We start from the raw sequence: 16,461 nt of genomic DNA, 5'->3' as shown, positions 1-16,461 counted from the left end.
TTATTGTGTGTTCTCTCACTGGTTAGTTTGTAAGAGGTCTAACTCAATTCCAAAAGTTAATTGAAAGAGTGAGGGTTGTCTCTCACTTATATATTCTAATATAAAATGCTGATGTGAGACTTGGATTATTTCCAACAAGTTTAATTATAATTTAGGAGAACGGTTATATATCAAAACAATGAGCTGATGTAACAACATTCATTTTTGAGGATAATGGGCACAAAGAGGAAGATTTAAGAGATATACATGACTAGCGGGTGTATCTCTAGCTGGTTGATTTTAAATCCTGTCTGGTTCCTATATATTCATTACGAGTCACTTTTCACAAGGAATTGGTGCACCTGGATCAATTTCTTGTTTACAATAATTAGTGTGCACAAACACACGATAAAATTATTAGATATTTTTGAATAATTATATTTTATAGTATTGATCAATGTTTGTACGACACGTTAAAGTTTTTTAATTTAAACAAAAATTAAGAACAATTAGTTATGTGGTCACATGAAAATTAATTGGAATCATGATGATATCATTACCAAATTACTTAATAATTTCTCCAGATACAGTTTTATATTTATATATCATTTATTTGGTCATATCATTTTTAACATATTTTTCTCATATTGAGAAATGAACATCCCAATCCTAAAATTTGTAAGATAGAACATTTGTGAATAATCCAATAACATATAGATAAGTTCAACAATAATGATTAAAATTAATTCTAATATTATTTATTAGGTTATATTATTAGTGGATTTAAAATCTTTAACACGGGGATGATTCTAATAGGAAGCTTGCAATTTGATCCATTGGGATTTTATAACTCTGTTTGGTTTGGGTCCATATAGATATCATTATCAAATTGAAGTGGGCTAACCCTAGCCGAAGGCATGAATATTGCATAGATACATATGGATGGAGTTGGCCAGCCAAATGGAGAACTGATTTGTGATCACTGAGTCTCTTGACTATTGAGCATTGAGTATATGATCCAGAGGACCATGAGTGGCAATTATGCTAAAAAAACCACTCATCTGTGTTCCCCAACATAACTTTATCCATTTTGACCAAACAAGGTATATTCTTTCTCAAGCCTTCCCAGTGGAGTCTAGATGGGATACGCATAACTCTCTGCCTTTCCCTCGCCGACAAGTTAGTTGACTAAATACTTCAACAACAAATATCACCATTGAAGCAAATGATTCAATGTTTCTCCTCATGAATCTAAATTATGAGCGTGCTAAGTAGTAGGTGTACATATTCAACACAAAATTAAATAAAAATAAAATGCATTTCCTAAAACCTCGCCTAAAACAATTTGCATTTAGAATTTCGGTTCCTTTACTCTCTCTCTCTTTTTTTTTTCTGGGTTTTGAGTAGTTTTTTTATTTTAAAAATTTATAGTCGAGTTTTTACAATTTAGAAACTTGGAACTAGAGAACAAATTTAATTTGTAATCATATTTATAATTTTAAAAAACAATGTGTAGCTGGATCACACACGAATTCCAACCGACTACTGTGACAACTTAAAAAAGAATGCAGCTATAAGAAAATAATGACAATTTTTTTAATAATTAAAAGTTTTAAGAAAATATAGAACGTGCATGTTGCCATATACTACAATTTCACCGAACCTAAGTCAAAGTGTATATAACTATATACTATTTCAGGTACTAGTTTTAAGACATACTCTGAGCGAAATCTGAGGCTGGTTTTTAAGCCATCTATTGGTTGGTGCACGTACGTATATATGCCTGATTTTCTGGTCACGGGCTTTGATAGAAGACTAGGCGAGGGAGTAATGAAATCTTAAACCATATTAGCACACACTCATACATAGGCCATTTATAATAAATAGAACAAATTGTGTTTTTTTTTTAAATAATGATCTTAACATAATCTTGTACTTAAACTAATATTTGGAAATTTTGTTTCCTTTTGTAACATTAAAAGTGCTTTCCCTTTTCATCTTACCAAAAGCCATCTACACGAGAAAACACTTCGATGGTTGGCTTTACTATATATATGTAACTAATGCCGACTTGTTGTTTTGGCGATACTCGTATTTAAAGGTTATTTAGAAATAAATCAAATGTATGGCAGCTACTTGCGTGATTCGTTGAACTTCTTATGTTTTGTTTCGGATTCCCTTTCTTAAAGCTAGGTAGGTGGTTGAGTCCAAGACGCTTCCTTCTAATTGGAGAAGACTTGCATGTCTAAAGTAATAGCATCGATCGTAATTGAAGTTACTTTGTTTTGAATATCTTTCTCTCGTGATAAAGGAATATTTTGATTATTACGTAAACCACAGCTTATATATACTATAATAATTAATTAATTAAGTATTGCATGTCTATATGAATATAGATTATAGAGGGTGTTAATAGTATTGACTCAACGCTTTAATATTTTTTTTTTCAAAGTATCGTAGTCATAGCGGGATATTCGAGTTCTCTTCCGTTAGTTGGAGAAAAAAAGACACAATAGACTTGTGAGAATCATATGCTGATGTTGATGGCACAAGATCATTGTATTTTTCTTAATTTCTCTTACCAGAAAAATCCAATACTGTAGAGAAGTTCTACCCAGTAGCTAGAGGTGTTAAACAAGGCTTGATCACGGATTAGACGGGTTAAAAAACAGAACTGTGAAGCTTTTTCCTAATGAAATTTCATTAGTCATTAATTGTTGCCCGAGGATAATGACAATGCAGTCTTCAAAATAAAATAGTAGTTGCATAGTAATAATGAAAATGGATAATGATAATATGAAGCAGTAGTCAACTGAAGCACGTTGAATTTTAAAAGCTTGGATGGAGAAAACGATTGGCCGGCCCCTTGTAGTAGTTGGTCTTGGTCTCTCTCAGATCCTACACGGCTACACTGCTGAAAGATAGAACTTCTGAAATCACTCATTGATTTCCAAATTACAGAAATATCTCACTATACATTAATAATTGTGTATTACATTAAAAAAATTGTAGGTTTATCTAAATTATACTATATCAGATATAATATTTAGTTACTAATGCTACGTTGATTTAAGTGGAGTTAAACTTAAATAATATTACATTTGACTCTTATAAATAAATAAATATGGTTGAAAAATAAGATCTCATTAAAATTGATTTTGAAAAAAAGGTATACATTGATATTTTTTTTTAAAAAATAATTATTGATAAAATTGATGAATGTGTTGCACCTATAAATCTATAATATGGTGAAAAAAACATAATACTTAGATGATGGTTGGTATATAAAATTTTTCCTTTTTTAATTGAGTATCTTTTATATAAGAATAAATTTTTTGAAAAAGTTTATAAAATATGTTTATTATGATTAAACATTTTTAAGAATAATATATTTATAATCAATTATTATATTTCTTCGTTCTTCTCGATTGTACGAAGGTCGATTACGTTTCAAACTTAATCTCTTTGTGCTTACACACTCAAGACTACGAGATTGTGTATTCTTTTGGCCTCCTCGATCGAATGAAGGCCAATCATGTTTCAAACTTAGTTTCTTTGTGCTTATGCACTCTAGACTGTGAAGTTGTATACTCCTTCGGTCTTCTAGGTCAATTTCCATTCTTGACATGTCTCTCAGGTATTGATTGATGTCTCTATGCTGCCAATTAGGCGCCTACTACGCATGTCACCAATCCTAAACTGATAAGTATCCTTAATCGCCTAAATTACATGCTGAGGAATCTCATAGCAACAAATAGATCAAATATGATAGACCCTTCCCAGAATATTAGATTGGTCAATTACAATATGTCCCTATATAAATCATAATGCTTGATCAAGAGAGACAAATTATACTTTATATTTGAATGTTCTTGGACTAGATCTCCTTATACTCTTAGACATGATCTAGCATAGGACAATTACTATAAAAAATTATTAACAATTATACATTTAATTATTATGAAAAAGGTGTTATTCACCTTTAAACATGATTATATATTACACTCCTTCTAGATCAAAACTATTAATGTTTTAGTTTTTTTTTTCTAGAATCATTAATTTTTTTCCACATATATCCCTATTTAACATGATGAGGATATAGTGATTTATTTCACAATTACTTCCATCATAAATATTAATAGAAAGTATTCAAAAACTACATATTTAGTTTAAAATATTTTCATTTAATATCTATAATTGGAGTAGTTGTGAAATAAATTATAATTATATAGATGGTATTAAATAGAGGTACATGTGGAAAAAAATAGTTAATAAGACTTGAAATTTATAAAACATCAATAATTGGAACAAAAACAAGAAACTAAAACATCAATAATTTTTTAAGGGAATATCAATAAAAGAAAAACACATAAACATAAATGGCATAGAATTGTACTTAATACATTAAAAGTAGTCTTTGAAGGAAAACACAATGTAAAATTTTCTATTTGGATGACATAATCGAATAATAATTGAGAATGAATAAAAGACTTGTGGGATTACATGAAGTGTGGGGATTATATTTTTGGAAGTACTTCAATTGAATACGAAAAGTCTAGATATAAGCTAGACTTTAAAATAAAAGAGAATTTTGAATTAACTTTATCTACGAACAAGAAAACTATAAAATAGTGCAACGTATTAGAAATTAAATGTAGAGTTTGATCATGGGTGAAAACAGAAAAAAAAAAAGTATGAAATGTTTTCTTTTCAAAATGTTGTTGTAATAATTTTCCAACCTCTATATTACTTAATAAATAATGTATACTATAGTGAAAAAAATATCTTTGTCTTTAGATAACTAAAGATTTTTATCAAAGTACGTAGTTACAACTTACATCTATAAACTTGACCTTGACTTGTTTATATAAATGGAAAGATATTCAAATCCAAATTATCAAAATCCAATTAGAGTAGGTTTTTTCATCAAAATCAGGACAATTAGACATTCAAATTTAATTACCATACCCACATGAGACGTGTAAGAAATAAAAAAACTTACATGTTTTTATTCCAACATATAGAATCGGGAAAGACTCACTCTTAACTTGCTAATAAATTGCCTTAAAATGTAATCCAAATCCTGTTAGCAGAAGGCTGACCAAATGAATTAATCCTCGTTTGCCATTTTTTCATCTGAGTCATATGGAAGTTTTTTGTTTGTTTGTGGTTTCTTAAGTTATTTTATCTTAATATAAATGTGATTTAATAAATATTTTCCATTATATATCACGGGACAATGAATTATCGGTTTTTATAAGCATAAGGGTTGCTCGTAGCGTGGACCAAGATTACACGAGTCTTGTTCGTGAATCTTGAAAACACACCTTCACTGCTTCAATCTGTTAATAATTATATTTATCATCAAGAGATATAGCACTTTTTTCCCCAACATAATGACGACACTTTTTGATGATATACTCAATTGTTCCCAAGACATAATTTAGCATATGGCATTAAGGAATCACTGCAAATTATTTTGTTGAGTTTGGTGCTTCCCACGAGATTTTCTTGCAAGGTGGTCAGCACTATCATTTTCCTCTTTAAATGCAATTCCATTAAAATATATATGTACAAAAATATATAGAGATATTTACTCATTCTGAAGGAATTACTTTTTTTTTCACTATTTTTATTTTATTTTTAAATTATACCTATATTTTAAAATAACCATATGATGCACGCGAGACTTATTAGCAATTATGAAAATTGAGTGTTTTAAAACACCTTATTTGGAGTTAATTTCTCCCAACAATATTTCTGATTGATAAAAAAAAAATCCAAACAAACTTCTTGTGAAAAAAATAGCAATATTTGTAATGCTCATTGGATCCAAAACCAATCTCAAAATAGAAAAGCCTAATAGTTTGATTTCTTTGTTTTTTTTTTTTTTGCAACTTTTCTATGTCATATACCAAGTGCATAGGTAAAAGAGTAAAAAAATAAAGTGAATAATTTCTTAATGCACATAAACGATTTTTTTTTTTCATTATCGATGCAATGAACTTAATTTTTTTTATATAGTAAAAACTGTTATTGTTGGCCTTATAACTTATGTACTTGGTCTATAAGATAAAAAAAAAATACAATAAAACTCTTATAACCGACTTGCTGATTAATTGTTTATGAATTTCATAAATTAAAATAAAATATGGCGATTTTATTGTTGTAATTTCTGTTTCTTTTTAAGGTGAAACCTAACTTTCTCTCCATGTACTGCAAGGCATCCAATTCAACGAGAACACGCACGTACTTTTCTTCGTTCTTATGTTATTGAAAAAGGACAGTTCATGTAACAATGGGGCCTGAAAATATCGATGGGGTGGGTGGGTCATTCATTCATGTCTGGCATTTGTGAAGAAAATGAAAAATTAAGTTATCATGTTATGGAAAGGGGGAAATAAAATTGAAAACGTAAAATGGCTTTGATGATGAAATTTCTAGCTAGCATATGTTTTGTAATCTTTTTTCAAAGCAAGTTTTTTTAAAGATAAAAGGCTTTTGTTTTAAATTGAGAATTTCATATCAAATTTCCTTACAAATTTATATTTAACAAATAACATTTAAATATTAACGTTTCACTTTAAACTCATTTTAATTCAAGTAATGTTTTCTAAAACTAAATAATCCAAAAATAATAAATCAAGTTTAGAAAACTAAAACTGGACTCCTCAAATACTAAACTTGATTATACCTAGGCTCAATGATACTCAATAAATACATATCTCTTTGATAAGGTCACACATAAAAGATTTTACTATTAAGTTTTTGCATTCTGAATAAACTCAATAACTCTTCAATCTTCTGAAAAAATAATGTAAAAATAAATTTACAAAATAACTCTATTTTGATTATTACTTAAACCACAACTTATATATATTATAATAAATTTCAACAAAGAAAGAAAGGGAATCTTATTCAAATTAAATCAAATTCTATGTATGAAAATTTTTTTTCCAAATATTTAAGGGGCCTCCATAATTACCAATTAAAATATGGTGATACGTATCAACAGAGGTTGAATCTAATAAAAATAGCTAGTCTCTCATAATTTAAATTTTTTGCCGAAAAAAAGTTTATATATAATATAATATTTAACTATATTTCAAACATGATTGCTTGTGTGTGGAAAATGAAAATAAAATAAAATGGTGGTACATAAAATTGATCAATGATGTATTGTCGTTGATAACGATAGAAAAGCATAAAAGCAAAGGACACATTTGACTTTCGTTGTAGTGAAATACTTTTATAATTAAGACAAGTGAACTTCTATAGGCCAAAAATAAATAAAAAAGACACGAGAAATTCTTATTTACGCATATATAATCATGTTACTTTTTATATTTAAATTTGAATGCCGAAGTTAGATTAAAGCCAATTAATTTGTATATAATTAATTTTATAGTTAAATATCATTATGATATAGTATGGTTCATTGATGATTATGTTTCTTAATTATGTGTTAAAAGTATTAATCTTGTGATTAAAAGTTTAGATCATTAGGCCAATTTTTGTGAAAGAATGTCTTTTAGGAGATGTTAATCTTTTAAATATACTTTTGTATATCAATAAATTATTCTTTAAACTTTAGCTAAAAATACAATAAATAATCACATTTTTAATCATTAAATATAATTAAGATATAAATATTGATTATAAATTTTATATTAATATGTAAACTAAAATAACATTATTTAACTTTGGTTATAAAACAAACACAACTACAAGTCTTCCAAAGAAAATACTTAACATTCACTATTTTGTTCGGTTTCTTATCATGTTACATTTATTATTTTTTCTTTCATCCTTTATTATTTTGTTTGCTTTATTTCTTTTTGTTTTTATCCATGGTTTTGTGTTGAATGACAAAGTTTTCTCTTACAAGAAATACGTTTAATCTTTTTTGGAATGCGTAATTTAATTGCTATAGTTTTTTTTATTACAAAAATTACATTCAACGTATTTTGGAATGCGTAATTTAAACGCTAAAGTTTTCCCTTAAAAAATTACATTCAACATATATTTTAAGATGTGTTTTGTTTTTGCTCATATATTTTAAGGTTGTGTTTTCGCATTAATTGCCAAAAAAATTTACTTAGAAAAATTACATTCAATGTGTATTTGAATGTATGATTTGAAAGCTAAAGTTAGATTTAAGCCAGTTAAAATTTTATAATTAAATATCAGGTTATAATATGATTGACCGATAATCTTATTTTTTAATCATGTGATTAAGATTTAATCATTAAATTAATCAATGTGCAAGAATATGTTTTTAGAAGATGTGAATCTTTTAAATAAAATTTTTATATACGGATGAATTAATCTTTAGCCTTCAACTAAAAATAGCATAAACAATCACATTTTTTAATCATTACATCTAATAAACATATAAATACTGATTATAAGTTTTATATCAATATGAAAATTAAAATAAGATTGATTTTGGCTGTAAATCAAACACGATTACTAGTCTTCCATAGAAAATACTCAACAAAAACTTTTATTTATTTATTTATTTATTATTATTTTCTTTTTATTTCTTATCAAGTTACATTTATTATTTTCTCTTTCATCTTTTATTGTTTTTTTCCATTTTATTTCTTTTGTTGTTACCCATGCATCTAAGACTGTGTTTTAGTGCTGAATGTCAAAATTTTCTCTTACAAAAATTACGTCCAACATACCTCAAGACGTGAATTTTGGACTGTGTTTTGCATTAACCACCAATATATTTACTTAGAAAAACTACATTCAATGTGTATTGAAAGGGTTGATTTGAATGCCAAAATTTTCTTTTACAAACTTATCACAAAATACACAGTTTGTGTAAAACAAACACAACCTAGAGAAAATACAGTGTGGTTAACCCTACTTGATTTCAATTATGGATATTCAATTCTTGAGTTGGTACTTGGTACAATAATATTGAATTCCATCTCAGCCAAGAAAGCTGCTACTACTTGCCTCTAACCTGTGACCACTCATCATCTCATACCTTCACTCCATTAGTTAAAAAAAGCCAAACTATCTTTCTCTTTCCATCTCTCTCTCTTTCTCTCTCATTGATTACAGCCACCGTTTTCTCTTTCTTCCAACTTGCTTTGGTTCCTCTCCTCAACTAAAGCCTATTCCCTTCTTCTCACCCATGTCCATTTGTAGCATGTTTTCTCTTGAGCACTTCAAAGTTCAAATCTTTCACACACACGCATTCATCTCCAACCTCCACACCCACTTGGGTCACTTCTAGAAGATCTATCTGCCAACCCTTTTGGCTGAAAAAAGAAAAAACAAAGAAAGAAAATAATGGGAAGCAAATGGAGGAAATTGAAGCTGGCTCTTGGTTTGGATTCCTGTGTTCACATTCCCAGAGCCTTTGATGATTCCTCCGCCGCCGCAGCAAGGTTTTCCGGCGGCATCTCACCCACCGTCGTTTCGCCGGCCGGTGACACCTCCGGCTACCGTCCCTCCACTCCCACACCATCGTCTTCCGGCCTCTGGTTACCCAAATCGGGAACCAAATCCCCTAAGGTTATCATTATTATTACCCTTTGAACCTTTGCATATAAAAAGTTTCCTTTTTTCTTCACCTTCACCACTGAATCTTCACGGTAGATTCTGGTTTCCACTGTTTGTGTTGAACCACATTCATTACATTTTTTTTATTTTAATTTTGTTCTCTTGGGACTGTAAGAAGATTTTTTTTATTATTATTATTTATTACGGAGACCTTTGGTTAAAATTATGATTGTTATCAATTAAGATTAAGATGACTCGATGGGCAACAACTTCAGCTTTAATCATACTTTAGCATTCTTAATTGGGGTATGGTGGAGTGTGACTCATTGTGACTATTGGGGAAACGTTATATTCTTGGTTGTGTTATTTTCAACTCCATTATAGGTAGGGAATGGCATAAAGTGGAATAATACTGTGCCGTACCCTTTTATGGACCAGTTGCTTGGCTCATTACAAATTGTTTCCATTTTACACTCTTCTTCTTGTTTCGTCCATTACTCAATTTTACTGTGTGGACTGTTCAATTCAGTGGACACATTTCTTTTGATTTTTCTCTCTCCTTTTCCTTCCTTTTCTATCCCCACATGAGACCCTATAACCGTTGATTGGGTATGCAAACAAAATAAAAAGTTGGAGGATAATCAATCTACTAAAGGAAAATAAAATTAAAATAATAATAAAGAGTTTAATTTCTCTAAATTGTCCTTATAAAAAAATTATACTATTATCAACTAATATGAAATATAATTTTTAAGATAATTACGGTAAAGTCAACATATTTGTTATATATATAAAATATAATATGTGATTCAAATTAATAAAGATAAAGATCGTAGACCAATGAATAAATAAAATCATCTTTGATTTCTCTTCTTCTTTCGATGACATTTGTAATTTTTTAAGTTGGGAGTTTGTCTTAGTGGCTTTTTTAAAAGTCGGTTGCTGATTGTTGTTAATATTTTTTTTTCCTTGGTGCCCCCAAAGTCTTTGACCAGAGAACGTTGACCTAGTTTTTATCTTTGTAGTATTAAGTTGTGGATTTGGCTGAGAATCTAGGCCTCTGTGGTAAAAAGATGGGTTGCATTCTATTTCATCTTTTTATGCAAATGGTCTAATTAGTGGACCTGCATCGGGACAGAGGGAGCGCAGTGTAATACACTATAGTGTAATAGTGACCTTTGCAAATGTTACATTTATCAATGATTGCTTTATTTAGGCACTGTTCAGATTTGCCTATTCAATTAATTTAGTGCTTTTTCTTAACTGGCTAATCACTGGCCACGTTTTTCATTATTCAAAATTTTAATTAATAGTAGTGATAATTTATTTTAATTAAAAACCTTCAATCTATGAGTACTGTCATTGACAGTGGGATTTGAACTTGGGACTAGTTACTACTGGCTGGGTTACCTTTTAAGTATAGTCTAATTTCTAGTTATTTTATTTTATTTGTAGGAATCAAATATGTTACCGGATGATTTATAATACTCACACAACTTGAGTTTAATTTCTAGTTTAATTTTATTTCAAATTGAAAAGTATTTTAAAATCAGTTAAAAATGATTAATATATTTTTGGGGAGGATTCTGATTCTTTTCATTCTTGATAAAGATTCATTTGATGGATGGAAAGGTTTCAAAACATGTTCTTAAATGCTCTGATGCAACTTTTTCCATGTTTTGATTTCAGAAACTGTAATCATCTTATAAGATTCCAAAACATGTTTTTATTGGTGTGTTCAAAGGCATCCTTGGCTACTATAAATTTGAAATTTAATGATTAATTTTGCCTCAAACTTGGGTGTGGTTTGATTGGAAAAGCCAAATCCATAATTTCCTCAATTTAATCATAGGGTTCTAGACTCAAAGTTACCAACACTTGGAAATAACAATTTTTAGCAGGAGCAGTGTTTGTTAATTTTTAAAATAAAAAAATCTTGAGATTTTTGTTTGGTCTTCAATGAGTCATTTTAATGGAAGCATCCTTTTCTCTCTTTCAAGGTAAGTAATTTTTTGTCTGTGATTTTGATATTCAACTCAAGGTAAAAATACTGAGCAGGTCTTGGCTAAAGTTATGATAGATAATTGTAGTGAGCAGGCATTTTGGATTTTTTTATATGATATAGACATTGTCTGAAATTCCATTATGTCATGAACACATTTTGTTCTTCATAGTAGATTATTTGCTTAATTTGACAATCAAGTCTTCATAGTAGATTTTGCATTCCAAAGTAGTTTCCTAGATGACATCAACAAGGATCTTTTTCTCTTCCTCTTTGTTTGAGAGTAGAGTTTTGTTGAGACTTTTTTTATTTTTTTTAATCTCTACAAGGAAATTTCTTGATAAAATTGCATCATTGAGTTCACTGTCTTGTACACTTTTGCTTCTGCATCTACAATTGGCCTGAAAGCCTTCTCACTTACTAGTACATCTATAATTGGGCCTTCTTTTGCTGACATTTTATCCACATTGTGTGCAGGGGACCTGTGCAATATGCCTTTATACAATGAAACCAGGGCAGGGCCATGCCATTTTTACTGCAGAATGTTCTCACTCTTTCCATTTCCATTGCATCACTTCTAATGTGAAACATGGGAACCAGATTTGTCCTGTCTGCAGAGCAAAATGGAAAGAAGTTCCTTTTCAGAATCCTGCTTCAAATATGCCCCATGATCAACTCAACCAAGTTTCTCCCCGAGAAGAAGGCTGGACGACTGTCTTACGGAGGCTTCCTTCTCCTCAAGGTGATGCTACTCGGCAGATTTCATCACTTTATCATGTTACCGAGCCAGCTATTTTTGATGATGATGAAGCCCTGGATCAACAAACTTCAGTTGCCCATCCAAAAAATGAGGCTGATCATGATGTAATAAATACTGTGGAGATCAAAACATATCCCGAGGTTTCAGCTGTTCCAAAATCTGCTTCTCATGATGCCTTTGCTGTTTTAATTCATCTCAAAGCTCCACATTCAGGGAGAAAACAAAATAATGATGCAAACAGTACTGAATCATCACCTCTGGTTGAGAACTCTCGTGCCTCAGTTGACCTTGTTACAGTTCTTGATGTGAGTGGTAGCATGGCTGGTACTAAGCTAGCGTTGCTAAAACGAGCTATGGGTTTTGTCATTCAGAATCTTGGTCCATCAGACCGGCTGTCTGTCATTGCCTTCTCCTCCACTGCACGCCGCATCTTTCCTCTCCGGCAGATGACTGACACTGGACGGCAGCAGGCATTACAGGCTGTCAATTCCTTGGTTTCAAATGGTGGGACAAACATTGCTGAAGGCCTGAGGAAAGGTGCCAAGGTTTTTTCCGACCGACGGTGGAAGAACTCGGTTAGCAGCATCATTTTACTCTCTGATGGGCAGGATACATATACAGTCAATAGCAGGCCTAATGTTGGAACAGATTATCAGTCACTTGTTCCAAACTCCATTCATCGTAATAACGGTACGGGCATGCAGATACCAGTGCATGCATTTGGCTTTGGCTCTGACCATGATGCTACATTGATGCATTCAATCTCTGAGATATCTGGGGGTACGTTTTCTTTCATTGAAGCTGAGGATGTCATTCAGGATGCATTTGCACAGTGTATTGGGGGACTCTTGAGTGTGGTGGTGCAAGAATTACAAGTAGAAGTTAGGTGTGTTCACCCTCAATTGCAACTTAGTTCAGTAAAAGCAGGAAGTTACCAAACAAGCTTGATGGCGAATGCAAGACTGGCTACTATCAGTGTAGGAGATTTGTATGCTGAAGAGGAAAGAGATTTTTTGGTGACAGTTAATGTTCCAGTTGATAAGTCAAGTGATAAGACATCGTTGTTGATCGTGAAAGGTCTTTACCGAGATCCCATAACAAAAGAAATGGTGGCTTTGGAAGAAAACAGTGAAGTAAGAATTCTGAGATCTGATGTCGGTGGAGGAGAACTGGTTGTGTCAATAGAGGTAGATAGACAGCGAAACAGGCTGAGAGCAGCTGAGGCAATGGCGGAGGCTAGAGTTGCAGCCGAACGCGGTGATTTGTCTACTGCAGTTTCAGTCCTGGATAGCTGTCACACGGCATTGTCTGAAACTGTTTCTGCTAAAGCCGGGGATCGGTTATGTGTTGCTCTTTCTGCAGAGTTAAAGGAGATGCAAGAGAGGATGGCAAACCAACGCGTGTATGAGCAGTCTGGAAGAGCTTATGTTCTGTCAGGATTGAGTTCACATTCATGGCAAAGGGCAACAGCACGCGGCGATTCCACAGACAGCACCAGCCTTGTGCAAGCATACCAAACACCTTCCATGGTTGACATGGTGACACGTTCCCAAACTATGGTTTTTGGAGCGCCGGTGCCGCAAAATAAACGTGTCCTCAGGCCTGCTAAATCATTTCCGGAGAGGCAGAGAAGACAATAAAAATGAGCTTGGAAAATTCTACTTGGCCTATACATATACTTGTGGGGAAACCTTCAAGTTTCTTATCTTATTTTACCCTTTTGTTTTTGGTTTTTGTCAAGGTGGGGTATAATGGAAAGGAAGGAGTTTTAGGAGGACAAAATTCCTGATTTTGCCAAAAATATAAAAAGTGTAAATGGGCTGGTGCAGAGAATGAATGGCGAAAAGGAACAGGTTGAATATTTCAGTGTGATTCTGAGTGATGTACATAACCTATTGTTTTCGCTTGAATTGTGCGGGTGAATTTCATCATCGCTTGATTATATACATATGGTATAATATATTTGCTTCTGATTCTTTTCATAAGTGGTGATCTTCCATATGCTTTTCCTTTTTAATTTTTATGTTGACTTTAGTTTCTTCTAGGTGGAATTTCCGTTCCAGTTGATTCTTTTTGTTTGCATCGTACAACATGGAATTTCAAATATTAGCAAAAGATATTGTCCGTTGCATACTTTCATTTTATAATAAAGTTGATTCAATTCAAGAAGCCCACTTGTGGAGTCTAATTCAACAATATTTTGGCAAAAAATATGACTCTTACGTTCAGTCACACTCCATGATCAGTACTGAAATTTGAGAAGTACGTCACATTGACAATGTACAATAGATACCTAAATGATTACCACGGATTTTTCCCCTACTTTCTTCCTCCATCTTCTTCCATCATTCACGTCATACTAGTGGATTGTTTTTGCAGACTTACTAGAGGATGGTTTGGATTGCACTTATATTTGACATTTCAAAATCTGTTGGTGCCACTTTTAGAATCTAATCTTTCAAAGCATATAATGTTCTTTTAAAAAGCAAAAGTCTAAATTTTTATATAAAATAAATAAACATTATCAAATGAAAGAGAGTTCATCATCATTTGTATCCCACTTACTACCTTACTAGACAATCTGGGATTTCATTTTCTAATATTTCCATTCAAGTCTTATGAGTTTAATTGTGGCTTATTTTTAATGTTCAATCTAAGCTTTTTTTTTTTTTTTTGTTTCTTTTGGGTACAAGTCTGAATTAAATTGAATTTGAGTATCATATATTATATATTTTTTTTTTCATTTTTGTTACTTGAAATTATATTGCTATTATGAGAAAAATATATAGGATATGTGATGTTTGGTTTGAGTGTCTATTTTTTATTTTTGTTTTTTGAAAATATTTTTTATTTTTAAATTTTTAAGGTTTAGAAAACATGTAATAAAAAGAAAGTATTTTAAGGTATTTATAGAGGAATAAGTTTGTAACTTTTATTGATGAATTTGATATTAGTTTACAGTGATATATATACAAGTGAACAGCCTTAATATGTAGTGAATCAAGCTACCAATCTCCTAATAATTCTCAACAAATCAGAATTGGAAATAACAGATTTGCACGGCTAAATAATTAAAGGAATTGAAAACTAATTATTATGATTGATATCCTCCCGCAAGTTGTATAATCTGGATGAGAGATGCAACTTGGACAGTAACGATTCGAACCGAGGGCGAAGCAGAGGCTTTGTTAGAATATCAGCAAGTTGATCATCGGTAGACACAAAAGACACTCGAAACTTGCCATGTTGAACATGTTCTCGGACAAAGTGGTAGGCTAAGGCTATATGTTTCATCCGAGAGTGGAAGACAGGATTAGCACTGAGATTTGTGGCACCAAGATTGTCACAGTATATGACTGGATTGGCAGTGGGCATGTGACCAAGTTCTGTGAACAAGGAAAGAACCCATAATAGTTCACTAGCCGTGTCAGCCAAGGCTTTGTATTCTGCTTCAGTTGATGATCGAGCAACAGAACGTTGTTTGCGGGAGCTCCAGGAGATGAGAGTGTTGCCGAGATACAACAAGTAACCAGTGGTTGAAACATAATCATCCTTGTCACCAGCCCAATCAGCATCCGAGTAGGCATGAAAGGTCAAAGGAGCAGTCGCTGAGATGAAGACTCCTTTGTCACAAGAGCCCGCCAAATATCGGAGCATTCGTTTGAGTGTAGACCAATGCGCCGTTCTTGGATTTTGCATGAACTGTGCGAGTTTGTTAGTGCTGAAGGCGATATCTGGACGTGTAAGACTCAAGTATTGAAGGCTTCTAACCAGTGTGCGGTACTCCTTTGGAGAGGGTAGGAGATCGCCAGAATCCTTAAGTAATTGAACACTCGCTGACAAAGGAGTGGATGCTGGTTTTGTATTTGTCATGCCTGATTTATGTAGCAGATCAATGATATATTTCCTTTGTGAAAGAAACATTCCTGCAGCGGAAGGAATTACTTCGACACCCAAGAAATAACTGAGATATCCAAGATCTTTTAACGAAAACCGAGCAGCAAGTGTGGCAATGAGTTTGGACAGCTCTGCAGATGAATTTCCAGTGATAATTATATCATCAACATATACTAATAAGTAAAGTGTAACCTCTGGTTTTTGGTAGATGAAAAGAGATGCATCTGCAGTGGAATTGACAAAACCAAGGGAGAGCAGGAATACGCGAAGCTCCGTATACCAGGCGCGGGGTGCTTGCTTC

The 16,461-nt window shown here is 31.9% G+C and overlaps 1 protein-coding gene across 1 annotated transcript; it reads left to right on the top strand.

Annotated features, from left to right (window-relative positions):
* The first annotated feature begins 8,837 nt into the window (after positions 1 to 8,837).
* Positions 8,838 to 14,248, top strand: LOC114378063 (E3 ubiquitin-protein ligase WAV3-like). Its single transcript, XM_028336579.1, has 2 exons — positions 8,838 to 9,513; positions 11,981 to 14,248. The coding sequence occupies exons 1-2, from the start codon at positions 9,289 to 9,291 to the stop codon at positions 13,901 to 13,903; spliced, it is 2,148 nt and encodes a 715-aa protein (XP_028192380.1). The 5' UTR covers positions 8,838 to 9,288; the 3' UTR covers positions 13,904 to 14,248.
* The last annotated feature ends 2,213 nt before the right edge of the window (positions 14,249 to 16,461 follow it).

Source organism: Glycine soja, chromosome 12, assembly GCF_004193775.1.
Source record: "Glycine soja cultivar W05 chromosome 12, ASM419377v2, whole genome shotgun sequence".
Classification (NCBI taxonomy): Eukaryota; Viridiplantae; Streptophyta; class Magnoliopsida; order Fabales; family Fabaceae; genus Glycine; species Glycine soja.
The sequence above is the reverse complement of the archived record's forward strand: the minus strand, read 5'-3'. Positions and strand labels throughout refer to the sequence as shown.